Source organism: Nerophis ophidion, linkage group LG08 (assembly GCF_033978795.1).
Source record: "Nerophis ophidion isolate RoL-2023_Sa linkage group LG08, RoL_Noph_v1.0, whole genome shotgun sequence".
Classification (NCBI taxonomy): Eukaryota; Metazoa; Chordata; class Actinopteri; order Syngnathiformes; family Syngnathidae; genus Nerophis; species Nerophis ophidion.
This window is the reverse complement of record NC_084618.1, coordinates 12240723-12261869: the sequence shown is the minus strand read 5'-3', so window position 1 is coordinate 12261869 and position 21147 is coordinate 12240723. Positions and strand designations below refer to the sequence as shown.

The 21147-nt window shown below is 34.8% G+C and overlaps 1 protein-coding gene across 5 annotated transcripts in view; it reads right to left on the bottom strand.

Annotated features, from left to right (window-relative positions):
* Positions 1–21147, bottom strand: part of ttyh2 (tweety family member 2) — a 132258-nt gene that overhangs the window by 11781 nt on the left and 99330 nt on the right. For 2 of the 5 annotated variants that reach the window (XM_061907686.1, XM_061907687.1), the window contains exons 6-14: positions 14204–14276; positions 9210–9279; positions 9084–9139; positions 7126–7218; positions 6968–7060; positions 6768–6910; positions 2985–3185; positions 2828–2906; positions 415–441 (exon numbers count right to left, since the gene is read on the bottom strand). In XM_061907686.1, the coding sequence (XP_061763670.1) occupies positions 415–441; positions 2828–2906; positions 2985–3185; positions 6768–6910; positions 6968–7060; positions 7126–7218; positions 9084–9139; positions 9210–9279; positions 14204–14276 (835 nt within the window). The remainder of the gene's footprint in view (positions 1–414; positions 442–2827; positions 2907–2984; positions 3186–6767; positions 6911–6967; positions 7061–7125; positions 7219–9083; positions 9140–9209; positions 9280–14203; positions 14277–21147) is intronic. The other 3 variants (XM_061907690.1, XM_061907691.1, XM_061907689.1) reach the window with 2 other exon arrangements.

Here is a 21147-nt window from a genome sequence, read left to right as displayed (position 1 = left end):
AACAAAAAAATGCTGGTAAGTATCAGAAGTATCGGCACACCCCTGTTTATAAACGCATGTACAGTAGGTAAGGTTGTATTTTTTGCCTCGTTCCTGTGAGAATTCTGCGTTCGACTGAAGCTTTAAGGAAACAAGACCATCCAGGACTCATAAACAACCACCAGGTGGCATCCGTAAGCAAAGTAATAATGCATCATCTCTTTCTGTTCCAGACTTATTAGGGTGGTTCCTCACCGAGGGACAAGGCAAAAACTAAAACCGGACCCAACTGTCTGTTTATTTGATAATAACAGGCACAACGGTTAAAACTCTACTGCTAACAACCACAAACAAACAGCGCCCTCTGGTGGCCATGCAGGGGAAAAAAAGCGAGGGATGGGAAGAGTGTTTAGTGAGAAAAAAAAAAAGACTTACTCTGCCTCTATACTGCTGAGAGTATATCTCCAAAAGTTGATTGAAATGAAAGCAGAGAGACGGAAATGACAAACAGACAAGCAAAAGAAGAAATTAATGAGAAGGAAATAAAAGTTAGGCAAAAAAAAAAGAAAAAAGCAACAAGCATGGATTTGTACAGTTTTAGTCCCGGCAGGAAGAAATGAATTAAACATTTGCCCAAATGAAAAATGCAAGCGGCGTTGCTATTTTTGTCTCCTGGACCACGAGCGTGTGTCCCTCTGCCCGCTTTGTTGGCTCAAATACAACAACAGGAAGAAGAAAAAAAAAAGCGGCGAGGGCTTCGCTAAACGGCGTCGACGCCACCATGAAATATTCACAGCGTTATTTCTCCTCGGGTTGTTCACACAAAGTCGGACAAAAGTCGCTTAAAAAAGTGATTATTTGGACGGGGGTTGGAAATATTATATAGCAGGGTCTGGTTTATTTTTAGACATTTAAAACTATTTTTTGTATTCATTTTATATGGAAAAAATAGTAATACAAGTAATAAGGAACAACAACAAAAAATAAATAAAAAATAATAATACAAAAATGTTTTTTTTGTTTTACATTTTTAGACATTTTTGAAAGAGTTACTGCCGAATTTCCTTGTCCGTTTTCTGCCGTGTGGGGCGGCGGCCAAAGAAAAAGCATAAAAAGTAGTAGATTGTTGTACGGGGCCATGAGGAAGTGGATAAAAAATTAAAGTAAATAAAGGTAAAATTAAATAAAATGGAAAAGTAAAACAAGGGAGAGAAAAAAAAGGAAATAGAAGTGAATTGATAAGTGAAAGAAGGTGAAAGGAAGGTAAACAGAAAGTAAAGGGAGGTAAAAGAAATAAATAAAGAAAAATAAGGTAAATGGAAAGTAAAAGAAGGTAAATGGAAGGTAAACAGAAAGTAAAGTAAGATTAAAAAAGTAAATAAAAAGTAAAAGAAGGTAAATAGAAGGTAAAAGAAAATTAAAAAGTAAATAAAGAGTAAAAGAAGGTGAATAGAAAGTGAAAGAGGTTAAATATTAGTTGAATAGAAAGTAAAAGACGGTAGATGGAAGGTAAACATAAAGTAAAATAAGATAAAACAAGTCGATAAAAAGTAAAAGGTCAATAGAAAGTAAAAGAACATTAAAAAATTAAATAGAAAGTAAAAGAAGGTCAATAGAAAGTAAAATAAGTTCAATAGAAAGTAAAAGAAGATTAAAAAAGTAATTAGAAAGTAAAGTAAGGTCAATTGAAAGTAAAAGAAGGTGAATAGAAAGTAAAAGAAGTTAAATATTAGTTGAATGGAAAGTAAAAGAAAGTAAATGGAAGGTAAACAGAAAGTAAAATAAGATAAAAAATAAAATGAAATGTAAAACAAGGTACAAAAAAATACAATAAAAATAAATTAAATAAAAAGTAAAAGAAAGCAAATAGAAAGAAAAAGAAGGTGAATATAAATTAAAAGAAGTCAAATATTAGTTGAATAGAAAGTAAAAGAAGGTAAGTAGAAAAAGTAAAAGAAGGTAAGTGGAAGGTAAACAGAAAGTAGAATAACATAAAAAACTAAATAAAACGTAAAAGAAGGTAAATAGAAAGTAGAAGAAAACTCAAAAAGTAATTAAAAAGTAAAAAAAAGGTGAATAGAAAGTAATAAAAGATTTAAAAAGTCAATAGAAAGTAAAAGAAGGTCAATTGAAAGAAAAATAAGGTAAATAGTGTGGAGCGGCGGCTGAAGAAAGAGCATAAACGCAGTAGATTGTTCTTTGGGGCCATGAGGAAGTAAATAAAAAAGAAAGTAAATGAGGGTAAAATGAAATAAATGTATGAAAAATAAGAGGGGGGGGTAAATAGAAGTTAATTAAAAAGTAAAAGAAGGTGAAAGGAAGGTAAACAGAAAGTAAAGGGAGGTAAAATAAATAAATAGAAAGAAAAAGAAGGTGAATCGAAAGTAAAAGTAAAAATTAAGTAAAAGAAGGTCAAGAGAAAGTAAAAGAAGAATAAAGAAAAGTAAATATAAAGTAAAAGAAGGTCAATTGAAAGTAAAATAGAGTAAATAGTGTGGAGCTGCGGCCGAAGAAAGAGCATAAACGCAGTAGATTGTTGTATGGGGCCATGAGGGCGCTTTATAATCTGCCTAGCAACAAGCGAGGACGTGACGGAGAAAAAAAAAATACATTCAGCTATTCTGCTTTGTTAGCTTTCTTTAATTTCAGGTTCCAAATATGCAAATTAGTCATGAAGTGTCCTCCCCTGGTGGACGTGATCCCGCCCCCTGGCTTAAAGAGCCCGCCCCCGTGGTAGAAAGCAGGCTTCGCGACACGTCTTCAAATAACGCCTGGCACGTTTCTTTATGTTTCATTTGTGTCAGGTTGAGGGGGGGAGAGGGGGGGGGGGGGGGGGGGTGACACCTACCGAGGGCGGAGGCGAGCCTCGTCCAATCAGCGGCACGTTCTCGTAGCGAGGGTTGCCCCCGAACAGAGCGGTCTGGTTCCTGAGGAAGACCAAGGAACACAAGGAGAGGGTCACATAGGTCCGCCCCCTTCCCGCGCTCCCCTCGCTCTCTCCTCACATGTAGTCGCCCATGGGGGGGTTGGAGAGGGGCGGGGGCGCCGGCGGCTGGAGGCTGTTCTGGCTGCCCATGCTGCTGCTGTAGCTGCAGAAGCTGTGCATGTGGGCCTGGTTCTGGTTCTGGTTCTGGTTCTGGGAGTTCATTCGGTTCCGGCGGGGGTTGAAGGGGTCCTCCTCGTCCATGTCGTTGTAGTCCTGGTCCCTGAGGGTGGACATTTTTGTCAGTGTCTCCCTGGGCTCCCGTTCTAATAGTCTGGGCCCCTACGGTTCTCTAACAGGACACCCAAAGTCAAATATGAAAGTGAAACTAAAAGATTCTACTGGTAGAAGGTAAATGGAATGTAAAAACAAAGTTCAATAGAAGGTAAAAGTGGATAAAACAATGTAAAAATAAGGTGTAGCAAGGTAACTGGAAGGAAAATTGAAGGCAAAAATAGGTAAAAAAAAAAAGGTAACAAAAAGGTGAAAGCAAGGTAAAAAAAAGTAAATAAAAGGTAAAATCAGGTCAAAAGAAGTTAAAAAAATAAGGTCAAACAATGCAGAAATAGGGTAAAAACAAGGTAGAGAGATGGTGAAAGGAAGGTAAAACAAGGCAAAAAAAAAAGGAAATAGAAGGTAAAAGAAGGTCAAAAGAAGTTAAAAAGAAGGTAAACCAATGCAAGAATAGGGTAAAAACAGTGTAAATAGAAGGTAAAACAAGGTCAATTAAAAGCAAAACGAATTAAAAAGAAGGAAAATAAAAAGTAGATGAAGATAACACGTAGAAGGTAAGAATATAGAATAATAAAGGTAAAAGAGTAAAACAAAGTAAAAGAAGTTAAAATGAAGTTAAATGAAGAAAACATAGAAAAATAGAAAAACCAAGAAGAAGATACATAGAAGGTAAAACAAGGTATAAAGAAAGTAAACAGAAAGTAAATTGTGGTAAATTGAAAGTAAATAAAGGTTAAAAAAATCAACAGAAGGTAAAACAGATGTAAAAAAAGATGGTAAATTGAAGATAAACAAAAAGTAAATACAAGTTTTAAATAATACATAAAATAAAAGTAAAAGAAAGTAAACAGAAAGTAAATGAAGATAGAAAAAAATTAATAGAAAGTAAAAGAAGGTAAACAAAAATAAATATAAAGTAAACTAAGGTAAATAGAAAGTAAATAAATGTTTGAAATAAATACATAAAATAACAGTAAAAGAATGTAAACAGAAAGTAAAATAAGATAAAGTAAATATACAGTAAAAGGTCAATAAAAATTTAAATAAGGTAAATAGAACGTAAATAAAAAGTAAATAAAAGTTTAGAAAAAATACATTAAATAAAAATAAAAGAAGGTAAACAGAAAGTAAAAGATGTTTGAAAAGTAAAGAGAAAGTAAACAAAGGTAAAAAAAAAAGTAAATAAATAGTAAAAGAAGGTAAATTGAAAGTGAAATAATGTAAATAGAAGGTAAATAGAAAGTCAATAAAAGTATAAAACAAATTATCAAAAGAAGTGAATTGAAGTGAATTATATTTATATAGCGCTTTTCTCTAGTGACTCAAAGCGCTTTACATAGTGAAACCCAATATCTAAGTTACATTTAAACCAGTGTGGGTGGCACTGGGAGCAGGTGGGTAAAGTGTCTTGCCCAAGGACACAACGGCAGTGACTAGGATGGTGGAAGCGGGAATCGAACCTGCAACCCTAAAGTTGCTGGCACGGCCACTCTACCAACCGAGCTATGAAAGTAAAAGAAGGAGAAAAAAAAGTAAATACGAGTTAAAATAAATATTCAAATGGAAGTAAAAGAAGGTAAATAGAAAGTAAATAAAAGTTAAAAATAAATAATCAAATGACAGTAAAAGAAGGTGAATGGAAAGTAAATACAAGTTAAAATAAATGATCAAATGAAAGTAAAATAAGGTAAATAGTGGAGTGAAGTGAATTATATTCATATTTATATAAAAGAAGGTAAACAGAAAGTAAAAGATGTTTGAAAAATAAAGAGAAAGTAAACAAAGGTAAAAAAAAAGTAAATAAATAGTAAAAGAAGGTAAATTGAAAGTAAAATAATGTAAATAGAAGGTAAATAGAAAGTCAATAAAAGTATAAAATAAATAATCAAAAGAAGTGAATTGAAGTGAATTATATTTATATAGCGCTTTTCTCTAGTGACTCAAAGCGCTTTGCATAGTGAAAACCCAATATCTAAGTTACATTTAAACCAGTGTGGGTGGCAAGCCCAAAAAAAATATATATACAGTATAATACAAAAAAAAAAAAAAAATTATAAATACAAAAAATATATATATACATATATAGTGAAGTGAATTATATTTATATAGTAAATAAAAGGTTAAAATAAATAATTAAATGAAAGTAAAAGATGGTAAATAAAAAGTAAATGCAAGTTTAAAATAAATATATAAAAAAACGTAAAAAAGGTAAACAGAAAGTAAAATAATACAAAAAGTAAATATAAAGTAAAGGAAGGTTGTCTGTCTATCAGTGTTGGCCCTGCGATGAGGTAGCGACTTGTCCAGGGTGTACCTGGCCTTCCGCCCGATTGTAGCTGAGATAGGCGCCAGCGCCCCCCGCCACCCCGAAAGGGAATAAGCGGTAGAAAATGGATGGATGGATGGAAGGTTGAAAAAAGTAAATAGAAAGTAAATACAAGTTAAAATAAATGATCAAATGAAAGTAAAATAGGGTAAATAGTGAAGTGAAGTGAATTATATTTATATAGCGCTTTTCTCTAGTGACTCAAAGCGCTTTACATAGTGAAAACCCAATATCTACGTTACATTTAAACCAGTGTGGGTGGCAACCCCCCCCCCCCCCCCCCCCAAAAAAAATATATACAGTATAATACAAAAAAAACAATTATAAATACAAAAAAAAAAAAAAAAAAAAAAATATATATATATATATATATATATATATATATATATATATATAGTGAAGTGAATTATATTTATATAGTAAATAAAAGGTTAAAATAAATAATTAAATGAAAGTAAAAGATGGTAAATAAAAAGTAAATGCAAGTTTAAAATAAATATATAAAAAACGTAAAAAAGGTCAACAGAAAGTAAAATAATACAAAAAGTAAATATAAAGTAAAGTCTGTCTATCTGTGTTGGCCCTGCGATGAGGTGGCGACTTGTCCAGGGTGTACCCTGCCTTCCGCCCGATTGTAGCTGAGATAGGCGCGGTAGAAACTGGATGGATGGATGGAAGGTTTAAAAAAGTAAATAGAAAGTAAAATAAGGTAAATATAAAGTATAAGAAGGTAAATAGGGTGTACCCTGCCTTCCGCCCGATTGTAGCTGAGTTAGGCGCGGGTAGAAAATGGATGGATGGATGGAAGGTTGAAAAAAGTAAATAGAAAGTAAAATAAGGTAAATATAAAGTATAAGAAGGTAAATAGGGTGTACCCTGCCTTCCGCCCGATTGTAGCTGAGATAGGCGCGGTACAAAATGGATGGATGGATGGAAGGTTGAAAAAAGTAAATAGAAAGTAAAATAAGGTAAATATAAAGTATAAGAAGGTAAATATGATGGGTGCTGGTTGGCGCCTTGCATGGCAGCTCCCTCCATCAAATGTGGAAGTAGTGTCAAAGCGCTTTGAGTACCTTGAAGGTAGAAAAGCGCTATACAAGTACAACCCATTTATTTATTATTTATAAATATAAAGTAAAGGAAAGTCAACAGAAAGTAAATAAAAGTTCAAAATAAATATGTAAAATGAAAGTAAAAGAAGGTCTCATTGTTCCAAAGTGCTTCTTCCTGTTGTCCCCAACTGACCTGCCAGCCATGTGTCGCCAGGCTTTGGGGACGGCACACAGCATGATGGTGAAGGCGCACGCCGCCAACACGGAGAAGAGGCACAGGTAGAGCACGCCTTCCACGCCGTCGTAACACACGCCCACCATGGCGTCCAAGTAGTCCTGCACACAACACAGACTTGCATAGTCTCCCTTCATGCTGGTGCAGGTGTGTCCCACCTTGTTCAGACCCCGGCAGTCCAGCAGGGCGGTCAGCTGGTGCAGGCTGGCCTCGGACGTGTTGAGCAGGTGCTGGATGCCCCGCAGGTCTCGCTGTGGAAGGAACAGACCTCCAGTGAGTCACGCCAGGCGGGGGTCTTCATCGGCTGATGCTGTACCTCGGCTGTAGGGAAGAGCGGCACGGCGAACTGCAGCAGACCTTGGATCTGGATCTGCATGGTGGTCAGGGAGCGCTGGAACAGGGTCAGAGGCTGCAAAGAAGAAAGCATTTTTAATAAAGTAATAAATAATGTGCAGTAGTTTTAGTGGCATTGTTCAATATTGATGCAGGCAGTAGTTTAAATAGTGAAATAAAAAATATGTTGTTGTTTTTTTAAATACATTCTAAATTGTGTCTTTTTTGTGGGTGAAAAATAGTTAAATGCAATATAAGCAGCATACAATTTGTGAAATTATTATATTGATTGTTTTAAGATTTACAGGGAAAAAGTTCTTCATTTGGCTGTATAATTTTAAGTAATATTTACATTTTTAGCAAAACACATTTTATTAAATATTGTATTTTTTTCAAACATTTTTCCATTTGGAGAAATAAAACATGTAATACAATTAAATTGGAAAATAAATGGCATACAATTCTGTGTAATAATTAAGTAGATTTTTAGGTTTAAAGGACAATTTTGAAACACTTAATTTGGCCAAACATTTGTATATATTATTTTAAAGTTTTAGTGGAGTAGAGTTAATAGATTGTTGCATTGTATTTTCTTATTTACATTTATGCATTTAACCAAAAAAAAAAAAACCCCAAAAAAAGACAAAAAAAAAAAAAAAAAAAATACATATATATATATATATTTTTTTTTTTTTTAATTTCTTATATATATATGGGGCTTATAAATATATGTATGTCTATACACACACACACACACACACACACACACACACACACACACACACACACACACACACACACACACACACACACACACACACACACACACACACACACACACACACACACACACATATATACTGTATATATACATATATATACACATTTATATACAAAACACACACACATTATATATATATATATATATATATATATATATATATATATATATATATATATATATATATATATATGTAGCATGTAATTCCATTTACAATATTTTATATTTTTTGTATACATACTGTATATGTGTATATATATATATTTATATATATATATATATATATATATATATATATATATATATACATATACATATATATATATATATACACACATACATATACAACACACACACACAGTGGATATATATATATATATATATATATATATATATATATATATATATACAATACAACCATATTGTAACAACATACATTTATGTGCCAATTATACGGCATTTTAATAGCATTTAATATATATATATATATATATATATATATATATATATATATATACATTAAATGCTATTAAATGCAATTCTACAGCATTTTAATAGCATTTAATATATATATATATATATATATATATATATATATATATATATATATATATATATTTAGTGCTATTAAAATGCTGTATTATTGGCACATAAATGTGTGTTGTTATAATATGGTTGTATTGGAATAAGCGGTAAAAAATGGATGGATGGATGTTAAAATTAGGAAGAAGGAAACGCAAAGCACTCACTTCCTTTGCCCAAATAAGGTAAATTATTATTTGTTTCCTCTTTCAGGCCTGCCTAGTTATTTCAACCCTAAAAGCTCATGAAAAAAGATGTCTTCAAAGGAAGCTAAAATGTGTCAGGTCCTGGTGTAGTTCTCCTTTTCCACCAGCAGGGGACAACATTAGCCTAAAAATGCTGTAAACAAAGACTCCACTCTCTAAAATGTGCCAGTGGCCTCAATATCTGACATATAAGCAAATAGGATGAAAGAAAAAAGGGATGGTTTGATGAGAAATCAGGGGGCGGAGCTTATGGGTACGCCAATCAAGCCATGTTTGTGTTTGCTGAACTTTGAGCCTTTTGGTCCTGCGACTGTGGAGTTTGTTGACCTGCCAGCAAGGACACACACCGGCCACAACATTAGGCGCGCCTACCTGCTGGTAGGGGTTGGACAGCGTCTGGTTGCAGTAGACGTAGTAATGGACGATATCTGCAAGCACAAGCAACGTTAGCCGCACGCCCGTCGCCCCTTCGGCGTCAACAACACCCGGGTGCCTCACCTGCGCCGACCACGCCCGTGATCTGGCTCATGATGTACTTGTCGGGCGCCACGCAGAAGTCACTCGCGCCCTAAAAATAACGCAGTAAAAGCCGTGTCGGCGTGAATATTTCATCAGCACTTTGTGGCCCCGGCGAGGAAATAACATGCTTCTCTCATCTCCGGAGAGAGAAGACCTTCGCCAGGGATGACAACTCCTGCTTCGGAGACGCAAATGTTTCTCCGTGTAAAGTTCCTACAGCATGTTTCGTCAGGTTAAAAACCTCTTTCCTCGTGGACATGAAACCCCTATTTACGCCCACCATGTATACATACTTAAAAAAATATATATTTTAGCAATTTGTGACATACATTTCGGTTTTTAAAAGGCTTCGCTACACAGCTTAAAACAAACGGAGTTTGGTGGTAGCGGGGGGTGTATATTGTAGCGTCCTGGAAGAGTTAGTGCTGCAAGGGGTTCTGGGTATTCCTTCTGTTGTGTTTGTGTTCTGTTACGGTGTGGATGTTCTCCCAAAATGTGTTTGTCATTCTTGTTTGGTGTGGCGCATATTTGTAACGGTGTTAAAGTTGTTTATACGGCCACCCCTCAGTGTGACCTGTATGGCTGTTGACCAAGTATGCCTTGCATTCACTCGTGTGTGTAAAAGCCACATGTACTATGTGACTGTGATGGAAAAGCGGACGTGACGGCAGGCTGTAGAAGACGCTAAAGGCAGTGCCTTCAAGACACACCCCCAATATTGTTGACCGGGTGAACATTAACTCCTCCCACTGGATCTTTCCTAGTTACCGATCAACCTGACTAGGATTTAAACCCAGTCCTCTTTGATTGGGAGATACCTGTTTTGACCACTCAGCCATCCTTGGTTTTCTTAAAGGGGAACATTATCACCAAACCTATGCAAGCGTCAATATATACCTTGATGGTGCAGAAAAAAGACCATCTATTTTTTTAACCGATTTCCGAACTCTAAATGGGGGAATTTTGGCGAATTAAAGGCCTTTCTGTTTATCGCGCTGGAGGCGATGACGTCAGAATGTGACGTCGCCAAGGTAACACACCCACCATTTTCATTTTCAACACATTACAAACACCGGGTCTCAGCTCTGTTATTTTCCGTTTTTTGGACTATTTTTTGGAACCTTGGAGACATCATGCCTCGACGGTGTGTTGTCGGAGGGTGTAACAACACTAACAGGGAGGGATTCAAGTTGCACCACCGGCCCGAAGATGCCAAAGTGTCTGCCGCCAGACCCCCGTTGAATGTGCCAGAGTGTCTCCACATTTGACCGGCGATGCTAAAACAGACATGGCATAGAAATGTATGGATAACCTGCAAATGCATTTGCAACAAAGGTGAGTTTTGTTGCTGTTGACTGCCAGCTAATCGATGCTAACATGCTACGCTAATCGATGCTAACATGCTATTTACCGGCGGTGCTAAAGCAGACATGGAACAGAGATGTATGGATAACCTGTAGATGCATTTGCAACTATATTACGTTTCCTTCCACCCACATTTAATGCGAAACAAACACTTACCAATCGACGGATTTAAGTTACTCCAGTGTCAAAAGATGCGAAAGTCCTGATCGTTTGGTCCGCACATTTTACCGGCGATGCTAACGCAGCTATTCGGCCATGCTATGGCTATGAATAGCGTCAATAGCTATTCGCTCAATAGCTTCAGTTTCTTCTTCAATATTTTCATACTCCAACCATCTGTTTCAATACATGCGTAATCTGTTGAATCGCTTAAGTCGCTGAAATGCGAGTTTGAATCCGAGCTAATGTCGCTATATCTTGCTGTGGTATTCCCATTGTTTGTTTACATTGGCAGCACTGTGTGACGTCACAGGGAAATGGCCAGTGTCTTCGCAGAGAGCGAAAATAAGGCATTTTAAAGCTTTATTTAGGGATATTCCGAGACCGGTAAAATTTTGAAAAAAACTTCAAAAAATACAACAAGCCACTGGGAACTGATTTTGATTGTTTTTAACCCTTTTGAAATTGTGATAATGTTCCCCTTTAAAGGGAAATTTCGGGCCCCAATGAAACTTTTAATTGAGAACCTGTCTCAGTAAACTATAATATAAAAGCTTTCCTAGTTACCGATTGATCTGACTGGGATTTGAACCCAGTCCCTTTTGATTGGGAGCGAGCTGTTTAACCATTTTCGGGAGCGGCACTGAACTTCGGGAGTCTCCCGGGAAAACCGTGAGGGTCAGCAAGTACGAGTATCAGCGGTGAATGCGGTGTTACAGAGGCACCGCCGCTGAATAATACCAAATCTTAATTTGATATTACCTCAAGGGCCAAATGAAATTACACGGCGGGCCAAATTAGGCCCGCGGGCCAGAGTTTGAAACCCATGATCTATAGCTAGCTCAGCTCACCCAGTGTATATACCACTTACTTCTCTTAGGATAAAATAAACACAATGTATTGTTACGTCTGTTCGGCATCGTAGTGCCGGGTTCGATTCCCTCGAGGATGCGTCGATATAGAACACAGCAAAGGTAAGGTTTAACTATTTATTTGAATAGCAAAAGGTGCTAGAAATCAAAAATACTGGAGCTAAGAAAAGGCAAACAAAAGACGCTAGCATGAGAGCTAGGATAAACAAATAGTAAACTAAACTGGCACAAAGGCACACAAAGGGGAAAAACAAAACATTTAGCATGAGAGCTAAGAATGAATAAAATTGCGCGGCGTGAGAGCTTGCGAGAATAATACAGGAATTGCATGTAAGCAAAAGTTGTGTGAAAACAAACTAGAGTCCCAGGCAGAAGAATGAAAAAAGGAAGGCTTATAAAGGGAAGGTGATTAACAGAGAACCGGGAGTAACAGCTGAAACTAATAAGTAACCATGGTGATGGACTAAACGGGAAATAAACGGATCAAACCGGAGAATGAGAACAAAGATGGGAAAATAAACAATAATATGTGAAGATCCGAGTCACGGATCGCAACATGTACAACAAAACCAGAAAAAAAAAGGCTTCGCTACACATCTTAAAACAAAGCTCTTCAAATTAGATGTCATTCAGCTATAGCTAGCTCAGCTCACCCAGTGTATATACCACTTGATTCTTTTAGGATAAAATAAACAAAAAATAAAATAAAAAATAAATAGGGTTCGCTACACATCTTAAAACAAAGCTCTTCCAATTAGCCGCCAGTCAGCTATAGCTAGCTCAACGGGCTTTGCTACACATGTTAAATTAAAGCGCTCCAAAAATATCCTTCGGTCATTTATAGCTGGCTTGGTTCACCTGATGTATATACTAATTACTTCAATGTGGATAAAGGAAAGAAGAAGAAAAAAGGCTTCGCTACACATCTTAAAACAAAGCTCTTCCAATTAGCCGTCAGTTAGCTATAGCTAGCATAGCTCGCCCATTGTATAAACCACTTTACTTCTATGAAAATAATTGAAAAACAAGTACAAAAAAAAATCTTAAAGCAGGGGTCACCAGAAGAGTCGCCCGCTGGCCTGTTCTAAAAATAGCTCAAATAGCAGCACTTACCGGTGAGCTGCCTCTATTTTTTTAATTTTATTTATTTACAAGAAAGCTGGTCTCGCTTTGCTCGACATTTTTAATTCTAAGAGAGACAAAACTCAAATAGAATTTGAAAATCCAAGAAAAAAATTTAAAGACTTGGTCTTCACTTGTTTAAATAAATGTATTTATTTTTTTTACTTTTCTTCTTATACATTTCAGAAAGACAATTTTAGAGAAAAAATACAACCTTAAAAATGATTTTAGGATTTTGAAACACCTTTTTACCTTTTAAATTCCTTCCTCTTCTTTCCTGACAATTTAAATCAATGTTCAAGTGATTTATTTTTTTTATTGTAAAGAAGAATAAATATATTTTAATTTAATTCTTCAATTTAGCTTCTGTTTTTTCAAAGAAGAATATTTTTGAAATATTTCTTCAAACTTATTATGATTGAAATTCAAAAAAATATATTCTGGCAAATCTAGAAAATCTTTAGAATCAAATTTAAATATTATTTCAAAGTCTTTTGAATTTCTTTTAAAATTTTTCTTCTGGAAAATCTAGACGAAATAATGTTTTGTCTTTGTTAGAAATATAGCTTGGTCCAATTTGTTATATATTCTAACAAAGTGCAGGTTGGATTTTAACCTATTTAAAACATGTCATCAAAATTCTAAAATTAATCTTAATCAGGAAAAATTACTAATGATGTTCCATAAATTATTTTTTAAGATTCGTATTAGCTAGTTTTTTTCTTCTTTTTTTTTGGTTGAATTTTGAATTTTAAAGAGTCGAAATTGAAGATAAACTATGTTTCAAAATTTAATTTTCTTTTTTTTCCTGTTTTCTCCTCTTTTAAACCATTCAATTAAGTGTTTTTTTCATCATTTATTCCCTACAAAAAACTTTTCGTTAAAGGAAAAAAAAATGTACCACGGAATGACAGACGGAAATACCCATTTTTTATATATATAGATTTATTTATTAAGGTAAATTGAGCAAAATGGCTATTTCTGGCAATTTTTTTAAGTGTGTATCAAACTGGTAGCCCTTCACATTAATCAGTAGCTCTTGGTTTCAAAAAGGTTGGTGACCCCTGTCTTAAAATAAAGTTCTTACAAATATTTGTAGCCCGGCATCTTTGTTTTTTTTACCAGTCAACTGTCAGTTTAGGCTCCTCATCACCACTTCAAGATGGCCGCCCAATTTCTCGCGTCACAGCAGCCAATGCTGCGTCGACTTACAAGATGTCTATGTGCTAAACTGCGAGTGCATTATCCAGAGGGATGACATTGAAGTAAATGCTAACGTGCCGGTGTTATATTCATATTCATGTTATAACAAGTCAATTTTCCCCGCTCGTTGTCGTCGCTTCCGGCTTTTTCCGTGCTGGAAACTCTTGCCCACGTGTGGAAAACGAGTGTTTTTGTTGTGCGTGTGCATAGCTCAGGGGTGCAGGGCATGCTGGGTAATGGGAGGAAACTCACCACGGCGGCGGCCAGTTCAGCTCCGAGCGACGCCCAGCTGAGGATGAGAGTCAGCACCCCGCACAGCATCATCCTGGGGGGGGGGGGGGGGGTCAAAGGTTAGAGTTCAAGCAGCTAATTGTGACGATGTTCCAAAGCTGTTCTATTGAAATATTACCCGATTTTCCAGAAATTCCAGGTTTTCCGGGACATTTTTCCCATTCAGAATGAATTGGCAATTTTTCAAACTTCCACTATTTCCACATTTTTCCACCGATTCAAACCATTCCACTTTCAACATATTCCACTCAAAAACTGGAAATACAAAAATATATTTTTTCCCAAAAATTCCAGGATTTCCTACAATTCCCGTTTTAATCCCCTTGCATATATTTCAGCCCACTTCAACCATTTCACCTTGAAAACGTTCCTCTTAATCAACACAAAAAAACAAAGATTGAAAAATTCCCGGTTTGCTAGAAATTCCAGGAATTCTTTAATATTATTTCTCAAATTAAAGTGTTACTACTTCAACATTTCTCGACTGATTTGAAAAATTGCAACAACAACCATTTATTAAGAAAATTCTAATTTTTTAGCATTTTCCAAAAAATTCCCGGAATTCCCAAATTTCCATGAAATTCCCATTGAAGTGAATGGGACATTTTTCAAAGTTCCACAACCCCCACATTTTTCAAGTTATTCCACCTTCAAAAAATTCCACTCATTCTGGACATTCAAACTTTTTATTATCCAAAAAAATTCCAGGATTTCCCACCATTCCCGTTTTAAACCCTGTTTTTAAGCATATTTTCTGTCGACTACTCCTTCCACATTTTTCAGCCCACTTCAACCATTTCACCTTGAAAACATTCCTCTTAATCAACAACAACAAAAACGAAGATTGAAAAATTCCCGGTTTTCTAGAAATTCCAGGAATTCTTTAATATTATTTCTCAAATTAAAGTGTTACTACTTCAACATTTCTCGACTGTATTGAAAAATCCCAACAACAGCCATTCATTCAGAAAATTCTAATTTTTTAGCATTTTGAAAAAAATGCCCGGATTTCCCAAATTTCCATGAAATTCCCATTGAAATGAATGAGACATTTTTCAAAGTTCCACAACTCCCACATTTTCCCATCAATTCAAGCTATTCCACCTTCAACATATTCCACTCATTCTGGACATTCAAACTATTTTTTTTTCCCAAAAAATTCCAGGATTTCCCACCATTCACGTTTTTAAACCCTGTTTTTAGGCATATTTTCTGTCAACTACTCCTTCCACATTTTTTAACCCACTTCAACCATTTCATCTTGAAAACATTCCTCTTAATCAACACAAAAAAACGAAGATTGAAAAATTCCCGAAATTCTTCAAATTCCAGGAATTCTTTAATACTATTTCTCAAATTTAAGTTTTACTAATTCAACATTTCTCGACTGATTTGAAAAATTCCAACAACAACCATTCATTCAGAAAATTAATTTTTTTTTTTTAGCATTTTCGAAAAAATTTCCGAAATTCCCAAATTTCCATGAAATGCCTATTGAAATGCTTGGGGCATTTTTCAAAGTTCTATAACTCCCACATTTTCCCACCAAATCAAGCTATTCAACCTTCAACATATTCCACCCATCCTGGAAATTTAAACTTTTTTTCCAAGTTCCAAAAAAATTCCAGGATTTCCTGTTTTTTCAAACCCTTTTTTTAAACATTTTTTCCGTCAACTACTCCTTCCACATTTTTCAACCCACTTCATCCGTGATAACATTTCTCTTAATCAGCACAAAAAGCAAAGTCATTTTTTTAACAGTTTCACCATTAAAAACGTTCTTCTTAATCAGCACAAAAACAAATATTGAAAAATCCCTTTTTTCTGGAAATTCCAGGAATCCCTTAATACAATTTCTCACATTAAAGTGTTACTACTTCAACATTTCTCAACTGATTTGAAAAATTCCAACACCAACAATTCATACAGAACATTGTCTTTTTTTTTTTTTTAGCATTTTCCAAAAAATTCCCGGATATCCCAAATTTCCATGAAATTCCCATTGAAATGAATGGGACATTTTTCAAAGTTCCACAACACCCACATTTTTCTACCGATTCAAGCTATTCCACCTTCAACATATTCCACTCATCCTGGACATTTAAACTATCGTTTTTCCAAGTTCCAAAAAATTCCAGGATTTCCCACAATTCCTGTTTTTTCAAACCCTTTTTTAACCCATTTTTTCTGTCGACTACTCTTTCCACACTTTTCAACACACTTCAACCGAGAAAACATTTCTCTTAATCAGCACAAAAGTGTAAGTTGTTTTTTGGAACTGTAAAAATTCCCGGTTTTCTCGAAATTCCAGGAATTCCCACGATTCCTGTTTTTTCAATCCCTTTTTTTTAACCATTTTTTTCTGTCGACTACTCCTTCCACATTTTTCAACCCACTTCAACCGTGAAAACATTTCTCTTAATCAGCACAAAAAACAAAGTCATTATTTTGACGGTTTCAATACTATACCGCCCCGAGCTATACCGGGGCGGTATAGCTCGGTTGGTAGAGTGGCCGTGCCAGCAATTTGAGGGTTGCAGGTTCGATTCCCGCTTCCGCCATCCTAGTCACTGCCGTTGTGTCCTTGGGCAAGACACTTTACCCACGTGCTCCCAGTGCCACCCACACTGGTTTAAATGTAACTTAGATATTGGGTTTCACTATGTAAAAGCGCTTTGAGTCACTAGAGAAAAGCGCTATATAAATATAATTCACTTCACTTCACACTTCACTTCAATTATTTTGACGGTTTCACCGTTAAAAACGTTCTTCTTAATCAGCACAAAAAACGAAGACTGAAAAATTCCCGGTTTTCTGGCAATTCCAGGAATTCCTTAATACTATTTCTCAAATTAAAGTGTTACTAATTCAACATTTCTCGACTGATTTGAAAAATTCCAAAACCAACCATTCATACAGAACATTCTAATTTTTTAGCATTTTCAAAAAAGATCCCATATTTCCATGAAATAAATGGGACATTTTTCAAAGTTCCACAACTCCCACATTTTCCCACCAATTCAAGCTATTCCACCTTCAACATATTCCACTCATTCTGGACATTCAAACTATTTTTTTTCCCCAAAATATTCCAGGATTTCCTACCATTCACGTTTTTAAACCATGTTTTTAGGCATATTTTCTGTCGACTACTCCTTCCACATTTTTTAACCCACTTCAACCATTTCACCTTGAAAACATTCCTCTTAATCAACACAAAAAACGAAGATTGAAAAATTCCCGAAATTCTTCCAATTCCAGGAATTCTTTAATACTATTTCTCAAATTGAAGGGTTACTACTTCAACGTTTCTCGACTGATTTGAAAAATTCCAACAACAACCATTCATTCAGAAAATTCTAATTTTTTAGCTTTTTCAAAAAAATTCCGGATATCCCAAATTTCCATTAAATTCCCATTGAAATGAATGGGACATTTTTCAAAGTTCCACAACTCCCACATTTTTCCACCGATTCAAGCTATTCCACCTTCAACATATTCCACTCATCCTGAACATTCAAACAATCTTTTTTCCAACTTCCAAGAAATTCCAGGATTTCCCACAATTCCTGTTTTATCAAACCCTTTTTTAACCATTTTTTCTGTCGACTACTCCTTCCACATTTCTCAACCCACTTCATCCGTGAAAACATTTCTCTTAATCAGCACAAAAATGGAAGTTGATTTTTTTAACTGGAAAAATACCCGGTTTTCTCGAAATTCCAGGAATTCTTTAATACTATTTCTCAAAATAAAGTGATACTACTTCAACATTTCTCGACTGATTTGAAAAATTCCAACACCCACCATTCATACAGAACATTCTCATTTTTTAGCATTTTCTAAAAAAATCCCAAATTTCCATGAAATTCCCATTGAAATGAATGCGACATTTTTCAAAGTTCCACAACTCCCACATTTTTCCATCAATTCAAGCTATTCCACCTTCAAAATATTCCACTCATTCTGGACATTATAACTATTTTTTTTCCCCAAAAATTCCAGGATTTCCCACAATTCACGTTTTAAACCCTGTTTTTAGGCATATTTTCTGTCGACTACTCCTTCCACATTTTTTAACCCACTTCAACCATTTAGCCCTTGAAAACATTCCTCTTACTCAACACAAAAAAATGAAGATTGAAAAATTCCCGGATATCTTCCAATTCCAGGAATTATTTAATACTATTTCTCAAATTAAAGTGCTCCTACTTCAACATTTCCCGACTGATTTGAAAAATTCCAACAACAACCATTCATTCAGAAAATTCTAATTTTTTAGCATTTTCAAAAAAATTCCCGGAATTCCCAAATTTCCATGAAATTCCCATTGAAATGAATGGGACATTTTTCAAAGTTCCACAACTCCCACATTTTCCCACATTCAACATATTCCACTCATTCTGGACATTCAAACTATTTTTTTCCCCAAAAATTCCAGGATTTCCCACCATTCACGTTTTAAACCGTGTTTTTAAGCATATTTTCTGTCGACTACTCCTTCCACATTTTTCAACCCACTTCAACCGTGAAAACATTTCTCCTAATCAGCACAAAAAAACAAAATTGTTTTTTTGAACTGTAAAAATTCCTGGTTTTCTCGAAATTCCAGGAATTCCTTCATACTATTTCTCAAATTATAGTGTTACTACTTCATTATTTTTCGACTGATTGGAAAAATTCCAAAACCAACCATTCATACTGAACATTCTCATTTTTTTTTAACATTTTGAAAAAAATTACCGGAATTGCCAAATTTCCATGAAATTCCCATTGAAATGAATGGGAAATTTTTCAAAGTTCCACAACTCCCACATTTTTCCACCGATTCAAGCTATTCCACCTTCAACATATTCCACTCATCCTGGACATTTAAACTATCTTTTTTCCAAGTTCCAAAAAATTCCAGGATTTCCCACAATTCCTGTTTTTTCAAACCCTTTGTGTAAAAAAATTTTCTGTCGACTACTCCTTCCACATTTTTCAACCCACTTCATCCGTGAAAACATTTCTCTTAATCAGCACAAAAATTGAAGTTGTTTTTAACTGGAAAAATTCCCAGTTTTCTCGAAATTCAAGGAATTCCTTAATACTATTTCTCAAAATAAAGTGTTACTACTTCAACATTTCTCGACTGATTTGAAAAATTCCAAAACCAACCATTCATTCAGAACATTCTCAATTTTTAGCATTTTCTAGAAAAATCCCAAATTTCCATGAAATTCCCATTGAAATGAATGGGACATTTTTCAAAATTCCACAACTCCCACATTTTCCCATCAATTCAAGCTATTCCACCTTCAACATATTCCACTCATCCTGGACATTCAAACTATTTTTTTTCCAAAAAATTCCAGGATTTCCTACCATTCCCGTTTTAAACCCTGTTTTTAAGCATATTTTCTGTCGACTATTCCTTCCACATTTTTCAGCCCACTTCAACCATTTCACCTTGAAAACATTCCTCTTAATCAACACAAAAAACAAAGACTGAAAAATTCCCGGATATCTTCCAATTCCAGGAATTCTTTAATATTATTTCTCAAATTAAAGTGCTACTACTACAACATTTCTCGACTGATTTGAAAAATTCCAACAACAACCACACATTCAGAAAATTCAAATTTTTTAGCATTTTCAAAAAAAATTCCCGGAATTCCCAAATTTCCATGAAATTCCCATTGAAATAAATGGGACATTTTTCAAAGTTCCACAAGTCCCACATTTCCCCACATTCAACATATTCCACTCATTCTGGACATTCAAACTATTTTTTTCCCCAAAAATTCCAGGATTTCCCACCATTCACGTTTTAAACCGTGTTTTTAAGCATATTTTCTGTCGACTACTCCTTCCACATTTTTCAACCCACTTCAACCGTGAAAACATTTCTCCTAATCAGCACAAAAAAACAAAATTGTTTTTTTGAACTGTAAAAATTCCTGGTTTTCTCGAAATTCCAGGAATTCCTTCATACTATTTCTCAAATTATAGTGCTACTACTTCATTATTTTTCGACTGATTGGAAAAATTCCAAAACCAACCATTCATACTGAACATTCTCATTTTTTTTTAACATTTTGAAAAAAATTACCGGAATTGCCAAATTTCCATGAAATTCCCATTGAAATAAATGGGACATTTTTCAAAGTTCCACAACTCCCACATTTCCCCACATTCAACATATTCCACTCATTCTGGACATTCAAACTATTTTTTCCCCCAAAAATTCCAGGATTTCCCACCATTCACGTTTTAAACCGTGTTTTTAAGCATATTTTCTGTCGACTACTCCTTCCACATTTTTCAACCCACTTCAACCGTGAAAACATTTCTCCTAATCAGCACAAAAAAACAAAATTGTTTTTTTGAACTGTAAAAATTCCTGGTTTTCTCGAAATTCCAGGAATTCCTTCATACTATTTCTCAAATTATAGTGTTACTACTTCATCATTTTTCGACTGATTGGAAAAATTCCAAAACCAACCATTCATACTGAACATTCTCATTTTTTTTTAACATTTTGAAAAAAATTACCGGAATTGCCAAATTTCCATGAAATTCCCATTGAAATGAATGGGAAATTTTTCAAAGTTCCACAACTCCCACATTTTTCCACCGATTCAAGCTATTCCACCTTCAACATATTCCACTCATCCTGGACATTTAAACTATCTTTTTTCCAAGTTCCAAAAAATTCCAGGATTTCCCACAATTCCTGTTTTTTCAAACCCTTTGTGTAAAAAAATTTTCTGTCGACTACTCCTTCCACATTTTTCAACCCACTTCATCCGTGAAAACATTTCTCTTAATCAGCACAAAAATTGAAGTTGTTTTTAACTGGAAAAATTCCCAGTTTTCTCGAAATTCAAGGAATTCCTTAATACTATTTCTCAAAATAAAGT